This window comes from Drosophila bipectinata, chromosome 3L, assembly GCF_030179905.1.
Source record: "Drosophila bipectinata strain 14024-0381.07 chromosome 3L, DbipHiC1v2, whole genome shotgun sequence".
NCBI lineage: Eukaryota > Metazoa > Arthropoda > Insecta > Diptera > Drosophilidae > Drosophila > Drosophila bipectinata.
Window position 1 is genome coordinate 17,686,323 of NC_091738.1, and position 12,619 is coordinate 17,698,941.

The 12,619-nt window shown below is 44.8% G+C and overlaps 3 protein-coding genes across 3 annotated transcripts; 1 reads left to right on the top strand and 2 right to left on the bottom strand.

Moving 5' to 3' along the window:
- Nucleotides 1-328: 328 nt before the first annotated feature.
- Capr (caprin family member) lies at nucleotides 329-4,796 on the bottom strand. The gene is made up of 4 exons (XM_017231455.3): nucleotides 4,014-4,796; nucleotides 3,152-3,334; nucleotides 2,921-3,087; nucleotides 329-2,855 (listed from the first exon to the last, which is right to left on the bottom strand). Exons 1-4 carry the CDS (start codon nucleotides 4,416-4,418, stop codon nucleotides 707-709), a joined length of 2,904 nt encoding a protein of 967 aa, XP_017086944.2. The 5' UTR covers nucleotides 4,419-4,796; the 3' UTR covers nucleotides 329-706.
- A 111-nt stretch (nucleotides 4,797-4,907) lies between these two features.
- Nucleotides 4,908-6,749, bottom strand: GNBP2 (Gram-negative bacteria binding protein 2). Its single transcript, XM_017231456.3, has 4 exons — nucleotides 6,513-6,749; nucleotides 5,660-6,406; nucleotides 5,545-5,601; nucleotides 4,908-5,486 (listed from the first exon to the last, which is right to left on the bottom strand). Exons 1-4 carry the CDS (start codon nucleotides 6,649-6,651, stop codon nucleotides 5,029-5,031), a joined length of 1,401 nt encoding a protein of 466 aa, XP_017086945.2. The 5' UTR covers nucleotides 6,652-6,749; the 3' UTR covers nucleotides 4,908-5,028.
- Nucleotides 6,750-6,985: 236 nt separating this feature from the next.
- GNBP1 (Gram-negative bacteria binding protein 1) lies at nucleotides 6,986-9,211 on the top strand. The gene is made up of 3 exons (XM_017231454.3): nucleotides 6,986-7,389; nucleotides 7,527-8,689; nucleotides 8,764-9,211. Exons 1-3 carry the CDS (start codon nucleotides 7,272-7,274, stop codon nucleotides 8,959-8,961), a joined length of 1,479 nt encoding a protein of 492 aa, XP_017086943.2. The 5' UTR covers nucleotides 6,986-7,271; the 3' UTR covers nucleotides 8,962-9,211.
- Nucleotides 9,212-12,619: the final 3,408 nt, after the last annotated feature.

Consider the following 12,619-nt stretch of genomic DNA (forward strand, 5'->3'; position numbering starts at 1 on the left):
TTGAAATGGGATAGAGCATGACAGTAAGAGCACAAACTATAAATATATTTATCCTTCGTTTATATATATAGGTAATAGTAATTAATTTGTATATTTCAGAATTGTTATTTAATTGCTAAGACGTATAAATACTATTTTTCCTCGTTCTCGACATCTGTTACTGCATCAGCTTCAACGCATCCAAACAGGAGATATATGTATGCCGGTCGAAGAGAAACTGATCCGAGTTATGTACTTTGCTCATCTTTGTATCATTTTACCGAAGTTCTGTACTGTCTGGGAGTTTTAGAAACCCTTAGAGCGTTCAGTTTCCTGTATATAGTTGTAATTTTCTTGTTTTTTTGTTTATGTTTCTAACAACTATTTTGTTTTATTATTAATACATTATCAAATAAACCATATAATCGAGGGAAATAATTATTTAAATAATTGTATTCAAAAATGCATGCGAATCGGTATGCTGCTGCTGCTTCCTTTTCTTTTCCCTAGCGACAGTTTAAGGATTCTTTTGATAAGAGTTCCGTTGAGAGTTAAACGTAACGATAATTGTACGTCTACGTGGCCATTACTTGCATGTGGATGATTGGATTTGTTTGGTGTTTTGCATTTTCTTAATATGGGTTGGGTTGTGTGTATGGGTTGCATGAAGATTTTTATGTTTTTTGTTTGCTGTTAATACGTATTGTTTGCTCAGTTTCTAATTTTCTCAATTTTTGTTCTCCAATCCGAGGGGCATGCGTTGGGACTGATTCTGGCGCTGGTTTATGTAGCCGCCACCGCCCTGGTTTCCCGCTCCACCACGTCCACGATCGCCCATCGGTCTGCCGAAGGAGCCGTTGCCGTTGCGTTGCTGGTTACCACCACGCTGGTTACGATAGCTACCGCCTCCCGATGACTCGTAGCGCGACTCCTTGTTGTACGATCCACCGCCGCCGCCTCCGTTCTGGTAGTAGCTGTTGCCACCTCCGTTTCCGGACTCGTTGTTGCGGAAGTAGACCCCACTGTTACCAGAGTTCCGGCCGTTCTGATTCGACGAGTTACCGTACTGACGGGAACGATAGTTACCGTTGCGGCGTTCATCGCCACGTCCGCCCTGGTCACGATCCCTGTTGTCCCTCTCCCGATCGCGATCTCCTCCGTTTCCACCGCTGCGCCGCTGGTAATTCCCAGAATTACGGCGACCCTCGCCCTGCGAGTTCCAGTGATTGTTGCCCTCGTTGTCAGCATAACCGCCATTTCCGCTTCCGCCTCCGCCTCCAGCGCTATTATCCCGTGGTGTGGCCCAATCCTGCTTGTGACTGGTGTTACTGCTGCTGCCGTTAGATGCAGCACTACTCAAGGCGTTCATCTCAGAGCTCCACTTGGTTGGAAGGGCGGTGGGTGTAGCTTCCCCCTTCAGTACGTTGGTCAGAGCAGCTGTGGCTGCAACATTGGTGTCGTTATTACGCGAATTCCACTCGTTGTTCTCCACCACATCGCCACCAGCTCCAATAGTGGAAGCGGCATTTACGGCCGACGGATCATCCAGCTGCGGCTGCGGTTGTTGTTGCTGCTGCTGTTTTAGATGCTGTTGTTGTTGCTGCTGCTGCTTCAGGTGCTGTTCCAATGCATTTTCGTAGGGAAACACACAAGTAACATCGCCCGGTTGCATGCCGATTCCCAGGGGAACAGGTTGCTGAATAATCAACATCGGCTGCTGCTGTTGTTGCTGCTGCTGTTGCTGGCGTTGTTCGTGAATGAGAACTGGGGAGAATAGTTGCTGCTGCTGGGGAGGTGCCTGTTGTTGCTGTTTGGGTTGCGGCTGTTGTTGCTGCGAGGGAAACGATTGATTGGTGAAGGTCAGCGATTGTATGGCCTGTGGTGGTTCCTCGACATGATTCGGTTGCTGCTGTGGCTGAGCTTCAAATACCAATCCAGCATTCGCAGCCGGCGGTGGGGCCAGAACTTCGGGAGTGTCCAGTTCGCTGTCCTGCAGAAAGTGGAAGCTTCCCGTGCCCAACACCTCCGCTAAAGGACGCAGTTGCTGCATGAACTGCTGCTGCTGTTGCGGCGTTGGTGGTGCCTGCAAGCCCGGTGCCTGTGGATGCGGCGGCGGTTGCTTAAAGTAATTTTGCTCCACGGACCTCACACTGGGAGCGAAGTGTTGCGGATGCGGCGGCTGCTGCTGTTGTTGCTGCGGAGGGTGGGGCGCAGCAGCTCCTGGTTGCAACGCTTGGAGATTTACGGGACTGCTCAGAAGCTGATGAGGGTGCGGTGGTTGTTGGGGTGGCGGTGCAGGAGCATATAGTACATGCACTGGGGTGGTAGTACCGCCGGCTTGAGGAGCTGCCTGGTAAACCTGCGGCGGCTGTTGTGGCTGCTGAACTACCAAGCCCTGCTGTTGGTGTAGCTGCTCCAAAGGAGGACCACGTTGGTGCTGCGGCTCGATCAAAAGATGGGCTGGACGCTCCAGCGGTGGCTGAATATGCGGCTCCAGTTCCGGCTGTCCGCCCAAATGCAGCTTATCCAGGCCCTCTTCCAGCGAATTGCGAGCAGATGGCTCCGAAGTCAGTTCCGTCTCCAGCTCACCGGATCTATCATTCAGCAATTCTCCGGCATCGCCTTCTCCGCTTCCAGTTCCGCTATCCGTGCTGTTGGCCGCAGCATTCTCACTGGGCACCTGGTAGTACTTGTCCAAGTAACCGCAGTCCTGGATTTGCTGGAAAAGGGCTCGCAGCTTCTCAAAGGAAGTGTCTCCGTATGGCTTCGGTCGGGCGTTTATTGTCGACGCGAACAATTCAGCGGATTTCTGGGCAGTCGAGATAAAGCTGACATCGTCAAGGGTCTCCGGGCGACGAGTTTGAGACTCCAAGCAACTAAAAATTTTGCATAAGAAGTTTCTATAAAAAATAATACCTTATTTTAAAATTAGGAAACATACAATTTCTCCAGGATGTCCAATTCGGATGTCTCCAGCTTTACAGCTCCGTTCTCGCCGCTAACGAAATCATTGCGCACTTGTTCATCGTTGAAGCAATTGAGCACATTCTGGATGACTAGAACCTCCCGAATCTTGGCCGTCTCAGCGAGAATCTTTGCCTGGTTGTCCTTTAAAGAAAAGTTCAAAATTATTTTTCAATTACAAAAAGAAATCCAAATTTGAATTACTCACCTTGCGGGCCTGTTTCTTTTGCTCCTTTTCCGCCTCCTTAGACTGCTGTTGCATCTGCTTGGCCAAGTCTCGAGCAAACTCCAGATTAGCCAGGACCGCATCATACTTAGCCACGGCCGAAGCCTGGTCAGCGCTCAGTTCCTTGCCGCTGCTCTGTATGGCGCGATATGACTCCAGTTTTGTCTGTATGAAAAATAATCATATATCATATCAGTTATTTTTGAATGAATCATAAAGAACATGAAAGAATGTGATATCACTTATATTTCTACTGGATTCCTGCTGAACACACTTAAAAAATATATATTTAACCAAAAAAATAAAATAAAGAATTTTTCACCTAAGCAATTAAAATGAATAGACAAACAACATTTTGAAAATGTACACTCCTTTAGTCATATCCTAATATTTAGATGACCCATATAAACAAATAATGTGCACTTTTAACATTCAGCAGAAATACAGAGTTGCCAGATCAGTTTCAAACACAGCTGTTGTTTGCAAGGGTGAAATATTCTAGAACCTATAATAGGCCAATTAGGCTGGGAAAAAATCATCAAACCATTGAAGGTTCAAAGTATGGAGGAGATTTATATTACAATAGTACATGTTTCAACGTAATTTTTCCTATAGTTCTAAGCGGGCATGCCGGCAACAAGAGACGAGTTGAAAAAGATCTGGTAGCACCGTGCTCTAGAAAACATGGCGTCGCGAAAAATTTGCTATGGGTAAGGGATGAGGCGGGGTGTGCGCGCAAAACGAAACAAAGCAACACGAAGAGAATATGAAAATAAAAATGGTGGGCCATGCTGCCCCGGAATCCTTTGTCTTAGACTCTTTTTAATGGGGATTTCCAGCTTACCTTACGCTTCTCCAGATTTCGGATTTTGTGCTCGATGATGACCAGCATTTGCTTTAGCGGATTGTAGGGCTCCGAAGCGACAAGGGCGGCGGATACACCAGTTTTTAGGGTTTTGCTGGTGTTTCCGTTGCTAGCATTGTTGTTGGCCAAATCCGAGTCAGCCGGCTGAACCGCTGCAGCCGCTAGATTGCCGCCGCTACTGCTGCTGCTTGTGTGCTGGCCATTGGTGGTAGCAACGTTTCCACATCCAGCTCCGCCTGCTCCTACCGTGAATCCTCCAACGCTACCTCCGCCGTTTCCCGTACCAGCACCAATGGAGCTGACAGAGGCGCGTTTCTCCTTGCTATTGTTGTTGTTGCTGGTGATGGTGGTGGTGGTAATCGTGGTGGTCACAGCCGAAGGCATGGTTTGCCGCTGAATTCTTCTAGTTGCTCACTACGTTTGCTCGAATTGGGAATGATTTCCAAACGCTACTTCCTTTCCTGCCTTTCGTTTCCCAGTCCAGTACGCTAGTCTGCTCCTCCGAAAAAACGCACTCTCCGCAAAAAAGTCGCAAATGAAAACGATGACAGCTGCTGGAAAATTATCGAGGGGCTAGCGATAACACAGCTGCTAATTACAGGGTTGCCCTGTTAGAGATGCGAGTTTAGAGTGCGCTAAAATTCAAATCTATCGCGTTTTCAGAAACGTTGGTAATTATTTTTTTTTTCGAAAGAACGAACAAAAATAATATAAGCTTAATAAAAATGAAAGTGTATAAAATGTGTTATAATGTTATAACTATATAACCTATAACCTTTTATAACCCAAAAACAATGACATATTTTTCAAAGGAGCACATGATTTTATACTTATTTCGATAATTCATTTAAAACTAGCCAATACAACGGTCTATTCTGTTTAACAATTTTTTTTATTAACTTATTGTAGTTTTGTATTGCCAACATGGATTTTTCTTTTAAAAAATGTATTTATTTTTAAGAGAAACTGTTATCCTGAAAAATGTGATCAAGTTTTAATCGGCATATACTCTCACGTAATCTATAAGCATGGAACTATGTTTGCCCCAAGTAGAGGACCACAAGTCCCTGTTTTGCCAAAAAGATAGTGCGGCGCGGGGTTCTGTATTTCTATACGGCTTCACATCTTTCTCCAACACTGCATCATCAAAATTAATAAATCCTCCTACCGTAACACCCAGTATTATAAAGCACTTCTCGTTGAAAAGAGCCAATCCATCAGTAATTTCACCGTAGATCTCATCGTCTACCATCAGGGTTATCTTTTCACGTTGCCATATCATGGAATAATTATGGTAATCATCGCCATAATGGGTCGTGCTAATCCGATCCCTAAGGTACTGAACTGCTCTTCCATGGTGCCAGATCAACATGCCACCGTAAAGATGATTGCCGGAGATGTCCTCATTCTGTTTGCTCCTTAGATTAGCATTGCCTCTGGCGAAGGCGATTCCTAAAATTTAAAATTTTTTTAAAATGTTCAATTAATTTGTTTTTTTTAATTTACTTACTCAATTGTTTGGCATAGTGGGTTTCCGCAAATGTTGACACCGGTTGCAACATGATATCTTTAAATGAATTTTACAATTAATTTTTGAAGATTCAATAATTTTATCTATTACTTACAGGGAAAGAGCCAATCTCCTTTGGGTAATTTTGCACGAACTTCAATTTTTCCGTATTTAAAACTAAAGGAATTCCGGGTGTGTATTTGGGCTGAGAAAACGGGAGGCTTAATGCTATAATAACTGCCTTGAGCTATGCTGCACTCCTGATCCCGACTCTCTACGGCTGTGCAGCGATCTCCGAGATTAAACGTGCCCTGGGTAACGTCACTGGCCATAATGGGAACAATGTTGAGGTCTCCCTCCTTTAGGAAACAGTTACGGGGCGCATCGTCGAAGGCTACCAGCTCCTCCTCGACATGATACAAACGCTGCCGAATATCATGCTTCCAGGTGCTTCTATTAAGATGCATTCCCGAAAAGTTGTCCTCAAATATCAGTTCACCCTGGCAGACCTTACGACCACTTTTTACAATGGTTTGGGATGGCAAGCACTTCTGGGATGCCTTTCGGGGGCTCAGGAACGCCTCACACTCACCCTCGCCAGAGGGAAATGCTATGCTTCTGGATTGGGAGGTCTTGGTGGTCAGTAGACGTGTATTAATGATAACCCTTGTCTCTGTTTTTTCATATATCTGATCATTGTACTGAACCAGTAATGAAATGTGAAGCTTATCGTTGTTCTGGACGCAGGCTTTTTGTTTGGATACCCAACTGCCATTGACGGCCTTCGTAATATAGTCCATAAGAGCCGGACATAAGTCATCTATTTGAAACATATAGAAAACTCGTTGTAGGCCAGGCTCATCTGGAAGAGGTTATCATTAGAATGAATCTAAATATTGCTATAGAATACTGTGCATATTCTCTGCAGAGTAGAACTGAAACGACCTCGCATGAAATATTATATTCACCTGGTATGGAGACTTCAAATCCTGAGTCTCTGAATATTTCAAATTCAACATCGGGAATTTTAAATGCCAACACTTCATCACAGTTTGATATTAACAATATTAAAAGACAGCAGCAACACGGTAGAGTTTTCCACCACATGACGCAGTTTTAATTAATCTAAAATCTGTACTAACTACTAGAACCCGATTAACGTATAATTCTTGGAAGCTCTCTACTGGAACTGTTGCATTCGATTGAAAATCTTGATTTGAAAGCTTAGTGTTTTACAAAGCTTGGCTTGATTGCAATCCATGTCGATTGAATTATGCATATTGATTAAACTTTAAAACTGGTTTTTCTGAAAAAGTATTCCCTAAAATTTAATAGAATTTCGGAATATTTTTTCATTAGAAAAATATATATAAGAGATAAAAAATAAAAATATTTTTATGCGAGTAAGCTTTATCATAAGCTTATCAGCTGTTGAAAGCTAAGGTTGATCAGCGGGGTCAGTCGAACGAGAGATTGAGACTCCCGCCACTAGTCGAAAATACTGATTTGTTTAATCAGAGGAGCAGACGAGATCGAAGCCGGTGCTAACATGAGCGGGAATCACCAAACATACGCCGATTCGCGATTAGGGGCCAAGCAAAAATAAACAATCGCCCAGACTCAGCAGCAATCGCAGCAGAAACCGGTCTCAAATTGAGGTAGAGATACAGGCTGAGTCAGAGGCTTTAGATCTTCTTCATAGAAAAGAGAAAAAGTGAGGATTAAAAATGCCAGGATTGGGCTTAGGTATACTCCTTCTTATCACCATTGCCAATATTAAAGGATATAAAACTCCGACGCCCAGGGTGGAGCTGCTGGAAAATGGCTTTCGTATCTCTATACCAGGTATGTATGTTTGTTTACAATTTATAAAAATGCTTTTTCGTGAAGGGGAAGCCCTCTCGTATAAGTTAAAAACAAAAGCAACAAAAGTAAATAGTTATTTAAAATTTGAAGAGATTTTAAAATATGTTTTGTTTTAGATGAAAACGGTGTGAAACTGGTTGCCTTTAATGCCAATCGCAACAAAAACTTTACATCCTTCAACCAAGGACAGTACACTGTGAGGTTAACCAAACCTCAGAATGGGAGATGGACAAGTGAGTTTGTGTCCGTTCCCTTAAGGGCTCACGATGTCCTGTATCTGTGGACAAGTGTACAGCACGAAAAGGCAGTGTACCAGGACATGGGTCAGCCCTTGCAGGTTTGCAATTTGGAAGGGAACTATCTACCGAGAGGATGTACGTCCCATGAGGATGACGATCCCACAGATGGCAATCCATCGAATAACGTTGAAGGATTTGTGGAATCTACATCACCTGAACCGTGCAAGCCATCTTCGACAAAGGTTTCACCCGCTCCAAGTGGACCCATCTGCAAAGGACAGCTTATTTTTCAGGAGACCTTTGATCAGCTTAATGATTCCCTCTGGCTTCATGAAGTTCGCCTGCCGCTCGACACCAAAGATGCTGAGTTTGTTTTGTATGATGGAAGAGCCAGGGTGGAGGAGGGCAATCTGGTGATCGAGCCTGTGCTGTGGTCAAGCTATCGCCCAGATTTGTCCATTGCCAATGCCAGGCTGGATCTCTCCGAACGGTGTACAGGCACCCACAACAGACGCAGAGAATGTGTGCTGCAAACCACCGGCAGTGGTCCCAGTGGCATAATGCCACCTGTAGTGGTACCCCGTATTAACACCAAGGAGTCATTCGCCTTCCAATACGGACGCATCGAAATAAGGGCCAGATTTCCGAAAGGGGACTGGATGGTGCCCCTCCTGTTGCTGGAACCCCTTACGGAGTGGTACGGCCAAACGGGCTATGAATCAGGACAGCTTCGAGTGGCTTTTGCCAGGGGAAACTCCAAGCTGAAGATGCCGCGAGGGAAGCTCGTCGACGGAAGATCACTGTACGGTGGACCCATCCTTTCTCCAGATGCCCAGCTAAGGGAGGATTCCTTGGTCAGCCAGCGGAGGAGTTCGCACTTTTCCAACGACTTTCACACCTATAGTATGGACTGGAGCAGCACAGGGCTACAGTTTTCAGTTGATGGCCAGATCTATGGAGAGATACTGAACGGCTTTGCGGAATTGGATCTAAATCCCAGGTGGAAACAGGGTGGTCCCATGGCTCCTTTTGATAGGCTGGTAAGATAGTCTTCGTTAATATACTTAGTTTAAAAATATTTAGTGTGGCTTATCTTTTCCATGGGTTCCGTAAGTTTTACATCACTTTGGGACTCTCTGTGGGTGGATTCGGAGACTTTATCGACGATCTTCGTACGGCGACCTATGAGAAGCCCTGGAGAAACTATCACCCTCTGGCAAAGATCGAGTTCCACGCCCACGAAAGCGATTGGCTGCCAACTTGGGAGCAGCCTGCAATGCTTATTGATTTCGTACGAGTGTATGCGAATTGAAAGTCTTTCTACATGATAACCTTTTGGATTTATTTAGAACGCGCCCATTTATGTTTGTATAAACGAAAAAATAAATCGTAACGACTTTTTTTTTTCTAAGGTAATGTATTTTAATTTATACCTTGCAATCGTGCCGAGCTTTGGAGGCCTGTGGAGCCGGTGTGGAAGCAAGTACCCCAGAATATTATTAAAAAATGAATAGAAAGCATGCCAAAGCGAATAAAAGCCATGGATCAAATATTTAAAATTACTTTTTTTAATTTTATTTTGTATAATATTTGTGTGAGTTGGAAAATTGTTTCTATTGTTTTTATACCCTTGCAGAGGGTTTTATAATTTTGGTCAAAAGTGTGCAACGCAGTGAAGGAGACATCTCCGACCCTATAAAGTATATATATTCTTAATCAGGATCACCTCCTGAGTTGATATAAGCATGTCCGTCTGTCTGTTTCTACGAAAACTAGTATCTCAGTTTTAAAGCTATCCTCTTGAAACTTTGCACACACCCTTCTTTCCTTTGCACGCAGTATATAAGTCGGAACGACCGGGATCGGCCGACTATATCCTATAGCTGCCATATAACTGATTGATCGGAAATTGAATAACTTTGGTGTTTTTAGAGTTAAAGAGTTCAAATTTGACATGAGAGCTATTTTTGGCAAAAAATTACGACATGCCAAATTTCATTAGGATCGGCCGACTATATCCTATAGCTGCCATATAACTGAACGATCGGAAATGGTACTTGGTAGAAATATCAACTTTCGTATTTTTGAAGATAGAAGTTTGGGACTTTTTTTAGATTTTGTATTGTAAAAAATTGGATTATATATTCCTATTCCCATAAGGGTCGGCCAACTATATCCGATGTTTGCGATATATATCTGGTTTTAACTGCAAGGGTATATAAACTTCGGCTCCGCCCGAAGTTAGCTTTCCTTTCTTGTTTATATATTTATTTATTTATTTTTTTTGTTAGATATTTATTTATTTATTTGTTATTGATATATTTATTTATTTAATTATTTTTGTTATTGATATATTTATTTATTGATATTGTTGAAAGTATTCCCTAGTATTTATCCTTTATTTATTCAGTTAGGTATAGAGCTTTTAGGCGAGTTAAAACAGTTCTCCGGGTAGATAGGTTAACCAAAACTCCGAATCTGAAAGAAAACTTCCGAATCACACTTCCATGGGCGGTCCGAGTGGAAGGGGGCGCACAGGGCGGTACAGATACTAGAGAGACCGGTCGGCTCAGCGCACAACAAAGGGGGGCGATTCCGAGAAACCTCAGCCTGGACCAAGCATCCACTCCCAAGAGCAGCTAAGGGTGGATCTCAGCCAGTTGGTAGATCGAAGGATCGACGCGTGCACGAGGACAGGATTCGAGCAGATTATCCGGAAGATAGAGCAAACCAGGGAAAAGATCCCATCCTCTAGATCCTCCGAGTCCTCAATGACGACGTAGGTGGAGAATAATCAGCCGGCAGGGTCAGCAGACGGTTCTTCAAGTACAGGAATGCGTCAGGAGGACAAGCGAAAGGCGGAAAAGCCGACAATTTCACTAGCGCCACCGAGCTCAGATGCGGGAAACAACAGGAGACGGAGATGCTCCAGGACCGAATGATCTTATTGTCTTTCGTAACCAAGTAATGGCGGAAAAAAAATCAAAGGGCGGAAAGGAATAGAAATTGGGAGTTCCCGGCACAGCAGACCGAAAGGAGACCCCGCAGTTCAAGCCGTAATAGGAGCTTCCTTGGCGAGCTAATAGGGGCGTATCGAATACCCCCGGGACAGGAATCGCAGCAAACACGCCGGCAATATGTACCCGTAGATAAGTGGGGTTGTCTGTTTTCCGGGCGTCCAGGAACGATGAGAGCGGAGGATTTCGTACTCCGAGTAGAACACCTACAAAAGTAGTATGCGACGCCATGGATTGAGCTGCTACGGGACTTCCACCGATTGCTGACCGAGGAAGCATCCGAATGGTACTGGCTACTAATAAGGACAAAGCCGCCACAAGACTGGAGAGAACTAAACGAAGCCATCCAACGCAGATATTGCGACAACAGAAGCGATTATGATAGAATACAGGACATCGCGGAAAGAAAACAACGGCAGGGAGAGTCGCTGGAAGATTATTTCATGGCCCTCAATAGACTGGTGGCATCCATAAAATCAGGAGTGGAGAATGATTGGATTAACAAGACGGCAAAACGAAATCTGCTGGAGCCGATGAGGCAGTGGGTCTATCCGATCCGGGTGTACACCCTGGAACACCTACACGACCAATGTAAGGAGGTAGAACGGGTCCCAATTCCGGAGCGAGGAGCAGGGTATAGGCAACGAATGGCCACTGGATACAAGCCTCGGGATGACGTGTAGGAAGACTGGAGGAGGTGCATTCTTATTGGACAATCGAATCGAAGGAGGCGCAAGGAAAAGGTCGGAGGAAACGGTTGCAGCAATAACCAACGGCGCACCCCAGAAAGTGATCAAGTGCTGGAACTGTCAGCAACAGGGTCACGTTTACATGGACTGCTAAGCAGCGCAGCGACGGATCTTCTGCTACAAGTCTGGGTTGGCCAACACCGTAACGCCAAAATGTCCGAACTGCAGGCAGGGAAACGCCAACAGGAACGTTGGGGTAACGGGCAACCAACGTTCAGCGAAGGAGCCCGAGGTCCAGAGGAGGCAGTGAGCCGGGTTAATATAGCTAAACCCGAAAAACCCGACCCGTACGCGACAACCAAGATGAAGCCGGAAGGATACAGCAAGCGAAACAAAAGGTGATTCAGAGCTTGGAGGAGAGGGTGCGACGGTACAAAGAGGCGAGAGAGAGAATCTTCCGGCAGAACCAGCTGTCTGGAATGACGATGGTCACGAGAAGAGTCAAAAAGATCCGAGAGCGCTTTAGAAGAAGGAAAAAGGAACGCCAGGGAGTAAGCAGATCGGTGATGCCAATGACGCGAGGGGCAACCAAGATCGACCCCCGACCCTACGCTAAGGTCATGGTGGCAGGAATGGTGGTGAAAGGTCTGTTGGATTCTGGAGCTTCGATCAGTTTGGTCGGAAGAGGCTGCAGAGAATGGGTGGAGCGTCTAGAAATTCCATGGAAGCCTACAACCCCAAGCGCAGTGGCACCAAACGTCGAGATTGAGAAGAAGAGGTTGAGTCCTAGGGGTCATCTCCCACGTTGGGCGCTGAAGATGGGGTCCGGAGGGGCCTCCTGATAATGGGTCTGCACCGAAAAGGGGATTCAATCGTCCTTTTTTCTATTAGCATTTGACGTTGGAAAGCGTGGCTGTTGTGGCCGATAAATAAGTCGGACTTGTGATGCCACCTAGTCGGACATGGTAGGCCCTAGTGATGCCACCTAGTTGGACATGGTCGGCCTAGTGATGCCACCGAGTAAGATATAGGGAAATTTGGGATATTTTTTTTTTGAAGGGGTTGTTGACCCGGAGAGTTCAAAATGTGAAAAAAAGACGCACAGCCTAGTTAGCAAAAAAAGAGGAAAAGAAAAGAAGAAAAAAAATGAATTTTTGAATTTTTCTCGTCTTATTAGATTGTTATTAAGAGATTTAGTACAAAAAGAGCAAAAACATCATATGTTTTCCTTGAGAAATAAATAAACATAAAAACGTCTTTAAAA

Excerpts from the sequence above, each read along its gene's own strand:
- Capr (XM_017231455.3), bottom strand. The coding sequence starts at position 4,418 with ATGCCTTCGGCTGTGACCACCACGATTACCACCACCACCATCACCAGC. Across the intron at positions 3,335-4,013 it reads GAAATCTGGAGAAGCGTAAG|ACAAAACTGGAGTCATATCG; the intron begins GTAAGCTGGAAA and ends TTTTTCATACAG. Across the intron at positions 3,088-3,151 it reads AAAAGAAACAGGCCCGCAAG|GACAACCAGGCAAAGATTCT; the intron begins GTGAGTAATTCA and ends TTTTCTTTAAAG.
- GNBP1 (XM_017231454.3), top strand. The coding sequence starts at position 7,272 with ATGCCAGGATTGGGCTTAGGTATACTCCTTCTTATCACCATTGCCAAT. Across the intron at positions 7,390-7,526 it reads CTTTCGTATCTCTATACCAG|ATGAAAACGGTGTGAAACTG; the intron begins GTATGTATGTTT and ends GTTTTGTTTTAG. Across the intron at positions 8,690-8,763 it reads TGGCTCCTTTTGATAGGCTG|TTTTACATCACTTTGGGACT; the intron begins GTAAGATAGTCT and ends GGGTTCCGTAAG.
- GNBP2 (XM_017231456.3), bottom strand. The coding sequence starts at position 6,651 with ATGTGGTGGAAAACTCTACCGTGTTGCTGCTGTCTTTTAATATTGTTA. Across the intron at positions 6,407-6,512 it reads ATTTGAAGTCTCCATACCAG|ATGAGCCTGGCCTACAACGA; the intron begins GTGAATATAATA and ends AACCTCTTCCAG. Across the intron at positions 5,487-5,544 it reads CCACTATGCCAAACAATTGA|GAATCGCCTTCGCCAGAGGC; the intron begins GTAAGTAAATTA and ends TTTAAATTTTAG.